The 12,031-nt window shown below is 32.1% G+C and overlaps 1 protein-coding gene across 1 annotated transcript; it reads left to right on the top strand.

Annotated features, from left to right (window-relative positions):
• The first annotated feature begins 327 nt into the window (after positions 1-327).
• On the top strand, positions 328-10,039 carry LOC115723156 (endonuclease III homolog 1, chloroplastic). Its single transcript, XM_030652588.2, has 11 exons — positions 328-604; positions 693-787; positions 1,161-1,224; positions 2,254-2,319; positions 3,462-3,580; positions 5,627-5,693; positions 6,141-6,232; positions 6,433-6,570; positions 6,663-6,767; positions 9,387-9,470; positions 9,573-10,039. The coding sequence occupies exons 1-11, from the start codon at positions 499-501 to the stop codon at positions 9,720-9,722; spliced, it is 1,086 nt and encodes a 361-aa protein (XP_030508448.2). The 5' UTR covers positions 328-498; the 3' UTR covers positions 9,723-10,039.
• The last annotated feature ends 1,992 nt before the right edge of the window (positions 10,040-12,031 follow it).

Raw genomic sequence — 12,031 nt, 5'->3', positions numbered from 1 at the left:
AGTTCAAATATTAATGGAATTTGTTTTATTATTATTTTATTATATATAAATAATATTTTATTATTTTATTAAATAAAAATTAAAAGTCACTCAAATATCAGTTCAAATATTAATGGGATTTGTTTTATTATTATTTTATTATATATAAATAATATTTTATTATTTTATTAAATAAAAATTAAAAGTCACCCATAAATTTCTCAAAAACCAAGAATTTTAGTTATATAGGCACACTTTATATAGAATAGATATAAATCATAATTGGTAAAAATTCCTAACAAGTACAAAACTTATATTGACTATAAAATTTCTTCCTTTATTCATTGCTTGAAAAAAAAAAAAAGTAAAATACCAAACGCTTGATTAATGAGGCACACATAAACCCTAATAATATATAATAATAATAATATAAGGAAGAAAGGCACAGAAACCAAAATTTAGCGGGAAAGGGAAGCATGGTGATCGTTATTTAAAGAGAGAAAGAAAGTGGAAGAAAGAATGGCGTTGAATTTGGGACTGAGATCTTTATGTAGAATCAGAATGTCCAACCAAACCAACTTCTCTTCCAAAACAGACCCAAACCCAAACCCAAATCCAAACCCAGGTCCTCTCACCATAACCTTTCTTCTTCTTCTTGCTTCAATATATATGTCTGTACCTTTATTTATTTGTGCCCAAACGTAACATTTCAGGTTCTAAGTCGTTCAATGGCGTCTCGCCCCCAGAACTTCGTGTGTTCTCCAGGAGAAAAAAGAAATTCAAAGAGACACTACTCGAAACAACTGATGTAAGGGAAAAAAAATGATTTTTTTTTAATTTAATTTTGAAATTCGGGGTTTATCTCAGCTTTGGCTTGCCTGCTACCAAGCCATAACCCCATGATATTGATTTGGTGATTGGATAAAGATATTTTGTTCTACTTTTCATTTGTTAGTTAGTTACTGCATTTCATGTGCTCGGATTTCTCTTATAACTTTTTGAAAGTTGGGTTTCATTTTGCTTGTGTGATTTCTTATTACCAGAATTCTGACTGTTATATATATACTTATATATTAAGTTGTGTGCTTTATGCTATATATACCAAGGTTTGTTGTAATTGATAAAATTAAATTTCAACAATGCTATCACTGCTGATATGACCACCAGCTTCATGTGAACAGCTTTCTGTCCTACCGGACATTGAAGAATTTGCATACAAGAAAATGAAAGGATCTGTCTCTCAGAGTAAGTTTTCAAATGTGTAATTTGATGAATTTTGATTCTCTGCTATTTGGATACTCGGTAACTATTTTTCACAGTTGCCTTTTTCTTATTGACACTTAAGTTTAAAGTAACGAGATTGGAAAGATTGTTTAAGAGCTTCTTGAGTTTTCTTTTCCTAGGAATCCCTTCAAGAAATTTGTTTGGCTCTGTAAGTTTTTGGCCTATAATAACTAGTATATTTTTAGGCTTATTGTTGAAAAGATAGATATTGAACTAGTTTATCCCAATTAAGTGATTGATATGAATATCTTCATTTTAGATTTATGGGATTGGCAGCATTAATTATTTGGATCGGATTCGTTACATGATATATTCTTATCCCCATGGTGTTAGTTATACTCTTTAAAGATACTTCCTTTTTTTCATTTAAATCATTCGTTGAAGTGAATCTTTTACCAGTAAAACCTTAACACCGAGTATTATTTTGTATACAAAAGAATGTGTTTAAGTATATGCGCGCGCACACATATATAAACATATATTATCTGTGTATATTGATAAATTTGTCACTTGGGTCTTTATATAGAAGGGTAATACTTGTTTATTCTGTGAGTTTTCTTTATCGTTCACAGTCCATGTTGCTTGCCTTGCTTTACTTGTGTGATATGATTTTCATTTTTCTGAAGAAACTTGTGTGATATGATTTCTTTTGGACAAGAAACGAAAATTCTATTACAGTGGGACAAATTACGAAAGATGATAAGTTATCATCTTCAAGTACGATGATATATGATCATCGTATTTCATGATATGACATGTCTTTTTTATATTTTTCATTTTTTGAACGATGAACTTCATGGTATGATATGACATGTTATTGTAGAAAGCTTTCTCTGTCTTTTTTCTAGGACATGTGTTTGTGTGCTGATATGCATGCACTCATCCACAATAGTCCATAATTATCTGCTAGTGCAGACTCAAAAGTGCATTTAGATCAGTTCTTTTCCAGAAACCTTATTTATTTATTACTTTCAATTGTCATTGCTTCAGGAAAGTCTGAAGGTGCATCTGATGTGATTGTGATGGAAGCTGAAGTATCGAGAGTTCAGCCAAGAGGTAAATGCTGAATCAGCCTTAGCTTAAATTTATGACTGCAAATAGAATTTTGGAACTTGTATGAGGAGATGTGAATCGTTTTACTGTTTATCTCACTTAATTGGTTTATGAAGAGTTATGTATTATTATTTCAAATCTTGTGTTGAAGGAAGAAAAAAACTTACTGTTTTATGAGAAGCATCTTTTGTAAGTCTCATGCAGGAAGTGTTATTATTAGTTAATTTGTGAAGTACACTGAAAGTATGCAGATTGAGAATAATGTTAATCTGTTTGAAACTATTTTCCTTCTATACTAACTGACACGTATTAAGTTTGCTATATCACTCCTTGAATCCTAGTACTGGTGTACTTAATGCTGAATTGGTTTTATGAATTCTGCACTTGGATATATGAATTTGCTAGGTTACTTATCTAGTAGTTGTTTGTTGTTTGACGCCGTTAATATTTTGGCTAACATTTTTGTTGTTAGTACTATGATATCATGTGAAGAAACATCTAATGAAAGAAAGAATAGTTTATTATCAAATTACCACCTTATTGACTCGTGATTGAGTAGCATGGGGTATTGAAAACATTAAAATCCTAATTTAAAATCAATATAGCCATGTGTGGAAGAATTTTCAAAACATAATTATTTAATTGATGTCATCTTTCTGTGGTGTAGATTTGCTCACATTTCGTAGCCTCATATATCATCATAAGAATATTATGGCAAGTTGGGTGAGAAAACAAGTGTATAATTAGTTTCAATTTGTTAGAGGGATTGCATTCCCTATATAGATCTACTAACTGTAACTGTAACTATACCTACCAACGAAACTTACATTGTTTTTTATTCTAACTGTAACTCTATAATAAGGAAACTTACATTGCCTTTATTTTTTTTTAATTTATTTACTTAAATAGCCCAAATTAGGTATATAACTAAGTATTGATCGGTATTTTTTAGTTGTTTGCCCATCGAGATTAGCTCTATTGGTTAGGATCATGTGTGTGTTTTATTCTCTCTCTCTCTCTCTCCCTCTCTTTTTCATATGTACTTGGCTATATTAATAAAATATAGAAACCTTAGCTGTTTACTTGTTTGCATTTCCAAGAAAATTAGCTCTTTGTGGGACTAAAAGTCGGTTAATTTGACACAGGTGTAGCACCTAATAACTGGCAGCAGGTCCTTGAGGGGATTCGCAATATGAGGTCCTCAGAAGATGCACCAGTAGACACTATGGGATGTGAAAAAGCAGGAAGTCTTCTTCCTCCTAAGGTACAGCTTTTCTAAATCTTAAGTTGCATTACTGTTGAAAATGCCTTGGGGGGTTAAAATTATATTTATTAGGGAGATTCTAGGTGTGGTATAAATATACATGATAGCTCTACATGCATTCTCTATCAACAATTTCCATTTCATTGCCACTTTGGCAGTCTTACAATTTTTTGGGCGCTTACTGTATGAAGAATACTTGAAAATATGTGTTTTAACATTATTTGATCATGCATCAGTTGTAGGCTTTGGTAACAGTTGCTCATTTAAGGTTTGTGTTTCATTTTCCTCTTTTGGTTCTGCTGCAATTTAATACGGAATGAAGTTTATCCTCTTTCTCTAATTATTTTGATGCAAATATTGGTTACATTACTTGTATTTAATCAATTTTGGAGATAAGTTTTAAGTTTGTGGCTTATATTTTTTACTTCTTAATTCTGTAAAATGGCTTAGGTTATCTCATGTTGTGGTTTATAATCCATTGAAAACTCAACTTTTGTTGGTTTTCTCCAAACTGTTGTTAACTATTTTTACAGTTACAGTTATAATTGAATCTTTAAAAGGAAATTCTGTTAAGTTAGGTGTTAGTTGATTGAGCTGTTAGTGTGCTGGAATTGTCAGCAACTAACTCTATATAAGGCTCCATATTCTTATCATTCTACACAAGAAAATGAGACTCAGAGAGAGAGAGAGAGAGAGAATGAGAGGAGAGCTTTTCAGCTCGAGTAAGAGAGAGAGTAAGAAGATTTAGACTTGAAGAATTGGCTGAAGTTCATGGTGTCGTGATGGGTTGAAGAGCTCATGAATTGAGTGTTGAAGAGCCAAAGTGTCTTAGATTGTTCTTAGTGATTCAGTACATCAATTGGTGTTTGTAACAAGTTGATTCATAGTGGAGAAACTCCTTGGGGGAGAGCTGGAGTAGGACTCAAATTGAGATCCGAACCAGGATAAATTTCTTGTGTTTTTCTCTTTTATTCTCTGTTTTTGATTGAGTTTAATTTCTGTTCATTTTAGCTAACTTGATTATAATGTGTTTGATCACTGTGTTTGTTTGAGTTAGTGTTGTTTAATCACAACACATGTGAATATACTAACAGAAGGAGAAAAAGTATTCAGGCAACCATATGAGATAGTTTGGATAAAAAGTAGGTCGGCGGTGTACATTTTATTTGTTCATGTTGTGCAGTGATTAGGCTCTCTCAAGTCAATTTAGTAAAACAAATAAATAGTAAAGTATCTATTTGAGATGAACCCTAGATGGCCATCTCATGGATTTCCATTGTCAGCCTTTCATTTATCAAATTGTGGGAACTAGACATCTGCACAGAGATGTCATGTGAAGGCTAAAACTTTTAAAGCACTTTGATAAGATTTTAGGTAATCGAACGCAAACACATATGACAACATATAATTTGGTGTTCAGGAGGGTGCCAAACTTGGTTGGTTCCATTGCAATGTCATATACTCATATCCTGGATTGGTCCTAATTTAGGCTAGCGCATTAGATAGAGGTCTTGTGCAAAATTTCAGTAGAAACTTTTCACAAGATTGCAACCATAAGGATGAAGGTACTACTCTAAGACAATAACTTGTCTAAAGCCTACAAAGAAGTTTCATCCATATAGTTTTCCTAATACATTTATCCTAGAGCTTGTCTGACTGATCATGCTGAAAAAAATACTCAATAAAGCAGGATCATATACTTGGCCTTTGTTATTTCCTTGTCTCATTGACCAATTTTAATAGTGATTAACTACCGTTCACTTGAGCATATGTTGGGGCCAAATATATTGGGACTTTTCCATGTGATGCATATCATCTTGTGATGAATTTTTCTGTAGGAACATTATGCGGTAATCAAATACTGATATTTTGTGTAATCCTGTGTAGTTTGGTAAACATGTATTCTAAGACAATATTATTATAATTGTAATTATCGTATCTTCTGAAATAGTTGCGCATTATAATTAATTCCTTTTACTGTTCCATTAAGCTTTTACTCAATGTCTGGAAGCACGATCCAAATGCATTAACTATTCATTGACATAGGAACGAAGATTTGCTGTCTTGGTATCATCACTTTTATCAAGCCAAACCAAGGATCATGTCAATCATGGCAAGTTCTTATACTTCAAATTTTACTTTATTTAGTAAAAGAAGGGGGGCTCAAGTTCTTTTAACCTTAGTACTTAAAAACAATTATTTAGCCAGTGAGCTAAAAGTTTATTATGATGAATGATGGAGAATCATTTGGTGAAAAAACTTATGATGAAATACACAGCAAAAGTTGTTAAGCCTTGAAAAAGTTAAGGAATGTATATCAATTTGTCATTGTGAAAGTGGAACTACTATAAATGAATTTGATTGATGTTTGCCAATAAATTATATGCACTTAAGAATGTTAAAGCTCACGCAGAATTTGTACGTAATGGTCTTAAAATTTGCATTTTCCACATGTTTCTGCTCTATTTCTTTTATTTAATTTTTCTTTGCCAAAATCTCAAAATTTGATGTCTGCGGTTATAATTCAAACTAATACTTAACATATTTTTTTCAAATTCAGGAGCAATTCAACGTCTCTTACAAAATGGTCTGCTTGCTGCTGATACCATTGACAAAGCTGATGAAGCAACCATCAAAAGCTTGATTTATCCTGTATGGTCTTTACTCCACTTTCTTTTATTTTTCCTAATAAAGTCCTTGTAGATTTCCTCAATTACTTGGCTAGGTTGAAAAATGAAGAACAAACCCGCAAGAAAGTTTTAGAATATTTTAATTATATCGTCGTCATGCCTAGGATATTCATCTGTTGGTAATCAGAACTTTTTCATTTTATATTCAATTACTCTTTGTAGGTTGGATTTTATTCAAGGAAAGCAAGTAACTTGAAGAAAGTTGCAAAAATATGTCTCACAAAGTATGATGGTGATATTCCTAGCTCATTGGAGGAGCTACTTTTGCTTCCAGGGATTGGACCTAAGATGGCACATCTGGTGAGAAAGGAGAAACAATAATTGCAAACTTAAAATCAACATGCTGAAAAAATGAGTTAACTTTCAAAGTTGAATGCTTTTTGGTGCTTCAGGTTATGAATGTTGGTTGGAACAATGTTCAAGGCATATGTGTTGATACTCACGTGCATCGCATATGCAATCGACTTGGATGGGTGTCACGACTAGGCACAAAGCAGGTATCTTTAATCTTTTTCATCAAGGAATAAATTTTGATGTAAGCAATCTGTTTTTTCTATGGATTGGACTTTCCTATCTCTAGTAGCATGTCTTATATTGGGTAAAAAGTATGAGTTATATAGGATATGGTCTAAACACTAAGAATGTTCACTCATTTTACTCTTAAGATTGAAGTGGTCAAAGACTTTTGTGCAATCACTGGTTCCATTTCACCCCATTCAGAGGATTGGGGTTTCATTTTGAAGGATTTAAAAGCGTCATTTTGAACATTCATGCCAAAAGCATCCATACAACATCAATCGAAATTCATAATCTAGGGTTCAATAAAAGTTCTAACTACAAGAAACTAGTTCATGCTTAAAAACATAAATATATCCAAAATACAGTCCATGGAATTAGGAACTTTAGAAATAGAAAATAAAATACAAAAGATTAAAGGATATAAAGAAGAAACAAATAATCTTTTTTCCTTGTCCTTCTCTATTTCGTCCTTTTTTTTTTTTTTTATTTTCATTATCTTGGGTATTATTTTCAATGGCTGCCAAGGAATGTGTCTCTCAGAAAATAAGGTGGCGCGTCTGGTTTTTTTATTCTAGTGTTTTTAATTGAATAAACCCTGATAAAAAAGAAGACCCATTTCTTCTTGTTCTTTAGGTGTCCACTATTCTTTTGGATCCTTCCTTTAAACAATTAATTCAGTTGGTTCTCTTTTAGTCCTTCAAGTCAATTCTTGACTTTTAAATATTTTGGCCAGCTAGACTGCTTCAAAAACGTAGTTATTTTGCCTCTAGTTTTCTGTGTCATTATTCCAAGCAATTTATCCACTTCCAGCTTTTGAATTTTCAGCTTTCGTTCTTGCTCCAAAGGTTTGAAAATTGGCTTGGGGAACTTTTTAAATTTAATACTAATGATCAAGTTCCCACAAGTTGATTTCACATGTAACAAATATGGAATTAACTTGAAATTAAACAACTAAAACCACAAATCATCCTTTTTTTCATACGAAAAGTTAATAATCTTAAATCCTACAGTATGGTGTGATGTCCAATTCATGTCCTATTTTTCACTCAATTTTTTGAGCAAAATCCATGGCCTTGTTAAGGGTTGCCAGTTCAAATAAGTGAATTGGACATCACACCATACTGTAGGATTTAAGATTATATCACTAATTTTATTCAAAATAGACTGACTATACAAAAATTAGAAACTGAATTTTTGAGTTGTTCCAATGAATGGAGTGTCATCTTGTAGACATCAACCGGCAAAAGGGACTTTTCTTTTCGTAGCAAGTCACAAGCTTACTTAGAGAGTGGGAATTATTTGAAGATTCTGAGAGATATTGAAGGTTGGTTAGGAAGTTAAATTACATTACTGTGACTTGTCCATGTATTCCATATTCAGTTAGTGTTGTTAGTCAGTTTATGTTATCCCCAACAGTTCATTATTGGGCAGCATTAGAGTAAATTTTGTGTCATTTAAAAGGAGCACTTGGATGTGGATTGTCTCTGGAGTTTATGAGCACACTCGTATTGAATGCTTTTTAGATACAGATTACTTATATAATGTGTACATTTCTTTTCTTTTCTCTTCAGCGTACATGTGGATGGTCCCTTTTTCCTTTCTATTGTTTTTCTTTTCTTTTTGAACAACTTTTCCTTTTCCGTTGTTGGTCACACATATATACTATGCTTTGTATTAATTCTCTTTCTCTAGAAATGAAATACGACAGGGTACCCATTCTCTCTTCAGGACACGACATTTTCTTTCCTCCTGGATAGATTACATATTCATGCTTAAAGTTGCATTCCTTATTAATGAAGTCTAGTTTGTTATTTTTTTCGTTGGAGAAATAAAGAATAAAGAATTACCCAAGTGAATTATGGTTTAAGCTTTTACTTTGTATCCCCACAGCTGTGATAAGAAGTCTCATAGATTATGTTAGTTGCATTCTATAAATGTGCAGAAAATTAGTTGAGAGAAATTTTCTAGCAAAAACCTTTACCAATCCTCACATATAGTTCTCGTCCCTTTACCACGGAGCTCTTTTCATTTTTTGTTTTTTTTTTTTGTAAAATCAGGAGAGTTTGGCAGAATTCCCATCATCCATATTTGTGGAATTGTAATACTTCTCGTCCCATAAAAGGTTTAGTTGGAATTCACCGTCAAGGCCAAATGTTACTGCAATAAAAACAAAATAGAGATTACCAGTAAGGCAAAAGAGATTTTTGATAAGAAGAAATATATTGTAAAGTAAGTTACAAAATATTTAGATTACTATGCACAAATTTGGGAAATTGTGTTACAAACTAAAACACAAAATCTTTCAAAAAAAAAAAAAAAAACTAAAACACAAAAAGATGGGTGAAATTTGACAGGAAATAAGATTCTTCTATAAGTAATTTTGAGCTGTAAATCAACAGTTTCCTTTCAAAGTTCCAAGTAATATGCTTAAGTGCTCAATTGCCTGTATCAACTCAAGACCCGCTCTTGAATATGTGCTATACCTTTGTTTGAGTTACAACATACAAGTATAGTGTTTCTCAGCAGGGACTGTTCCTTGTTAATTATTTATGGCGCAGCCAAGTGCTAATGCTTTTCCTTTTCTTCTTATTTGCTAGAAAACTTCATCTCCTGAGGAAACAAGAGAGGCATTACAGAAGTGGCTGCCAAAGGAAGAATGGGTTCCAATAAACCCTCTTCTGGTTTGTGTAGCTATTATTGTTTCTTTTTAATTTAACTCAAAACTGTGGAATTTTGATACATTATTTTAATTATGCTGATTGTTGAACATATAATACATATAGGTTGGATTTGGTCAGACAATTTGTACTCCGCTAAGACCCTGCTGCGGAGTGTGCACTATAAGTGAATTCTGCCCATCTGCATTCAAGGAGGCACCTAGTCCCTCCAAATTTTCTAAGTTGAAGAAATCTGCTTCAAGAAGGAAGCCCTAACTAAGGGAGCATTCCTTTGTAATTTTTGCCTTGTGTAGATGCTTCTATCATTGCAGCCATTTTATCATGCCTTATAGGAATGTTGGTATGGGAGTAATGTAATGTAATTTACCTGCTCTTTTGTTCCTCATTGCAAAGTTAGAGGTTGCACGCTTGGGGAGATTTAACTTATTTGAACGAACTTGCAAATTAAGTATATATTCATAGGAGAAACCCTTAAAGTGCATTCTAGGGTGTCCATGTCCAACACCTTAAGACATAACACATACAGTTGGTTGGTGCAAGTAAATTAAGTAAATGGCATATTTCAGAACCGATGCTAAAGTAGTCTAATTGGTCCAACGACGATATTCTATCTTGTAGGGTGTTCATATGTTGTAGCAATGCTTTATTCGTTATAAGCATCCTGTTTTCTGTTTAGAATGAGTGATGTGAATTTATCTTTACCTTTCATGGTTTGTCTTTATAATTTATTTAAGAATAGTATAATACTTGATAAAGTATAATTTTAGTAAAACAAACAAACGTATCAGTGTATAAATTTATTCCATTGTATTTTGGTATATTGTCTCATTTGGAATTATTACATGGAAAATACAAATGGACACTTTATTTATAAAAATATTTCTATAGGGTGTAGACAACATTTATACTTTTTATGTGTTTTTAATTACCAAAATACTTCTTACACTATTACTTACACAATCAGATGATGCTTGCTGGGTGGTTGGTCGAAGGTTGCATCAGATGAAAGTATTAATGAGACGAAGGTTGTTGGGTGGTTTGTTGAAGGTTGCATCAGACGAAGGTTTCAATAAGACGAAATAATTGTTAGCAAAATATTCATGCAACTGTAATGCAACTAAAATAATCAATCCAATTCGCACTGGATTGGATTTGAGCTATTGGGCGGATTGAATTGGATCCAAAATTTAAAATCTGCACTTAGTGCGGATCGAATGCACTATGAGCAAAATAGTATGGATTGGATTGGATGAACACCCATAAATGCAACTGTTATGAAACAGTAAAATCAGAACAGTGTTTCCATGTACGTAACTCTATCTACATGTCTCTTCATGATTTAATATGATTAAATTTACCATTAGATTTTTGAAAAACAACAAAAATACATCAGGATAAATATTTTACTATAGTATTGATATAATTTTTTTTGGATTATACTTGAGTTGAATTATTTGGGAACACCAGTTCTATTTTTTGAGATTTACATTTCATGGATCTGAAAATTGAAGTCAGGACATTAGTTTTATGCAAATTAAACTAGATTTCTGGTTAAATTTTAGTTTTGTAGTAGTTTTTCTACACTTTTTTTTTCCATGAATTTAAAATAGTCCCTGTTTTGATTGATTCTGGTCGTCTTCTCAGGTGAAGTCGCTAGAATTAATGGTGGTTCTCTTTCTGGTTGAATTTTTCGTTTCAGTTGCGTTGGGTTGCTGCGTGGTTGCGCGCTGGTCGCCAAGGAAGCATGTATCTTGGGTTGAAAGTGTGTATAAGTGGTATTTGTTTAATTTTTTTTATTTGGGCTATATATTTATTTATTTGGCCACCTGGAAGTACTTTTGTATTATTGTTACTTAAAATTAAAAAAAGTTTTTTTTTATTGTATTCGTTGATGACATTAATTTGTGAAAATTACACAAAATACGGAAAGAAAAGAGTGTTTTACAAAAATATAATAGTTTTTTTTTTGATAAAATTTTATATGTTTTTTTTTTTTTTTTTTTTTTTTTTTTTTCAGGGGGTTTTTCTAAAGCAGTTTCTCCAATATTCATGGTAGTAATTGTAGGTGTATTTTATTTATGTTGTTTCTTGGGTTCTGTAATTAATTTTTAATTTGATTGTTTTATGTAATCGGTTTCATTAGTAATAGAGCTAGTAATAGAGCTAACGTCTACTTTATCTTTTATTGACCATGAAATACTCATAGCACTCGATCTTAGTGTTTCAAGCAAGAGCATTACAAAAGTTGACTTAGAGCGTCGAGTCTAAAGTGAGAGAGAGAGCATACGATTTAGAGCTTTGGATCTCTAACAATTATAGAATGTGAAAAGAACCTCCTATTTATAGGTGAGGATGGTTGAATATTTAATTTTAAAATACTAATAACTAAATCAACAAAAGAACAAATTCTTAGAATATTCTCTTCATGTTGAACTTGAACTATTAAATGATGCCATGCTATCAGAATGGTGATATCAGAATGGTGACCGTAGATCTTTCGAATTTGATTTTGACCATTAATCATGATTTGAATGAGTGGTTGCGATTCATTCATCATGGTTTGA

Source organism: Cannabis sativa, chromosome 9 (genome assembly GCF_029168945.1).
Source record: "Cannabis sativa cultivar Pink pepper isolate KNU-18-1 chromosome 9, ASM2916894v1, whole genome shotgun sequence".
Classification (NCBI taxonomy): domain Eukaryota; kingdom Viridiplantae; phylum Streptophyta; class Magnoliopsida; order Rosales; family Cannabaceae; genus Cannabis; species Cannabis sativa.
This window is presented reverse-complemented; position numbering and strand designations above follow the sequence as displayed.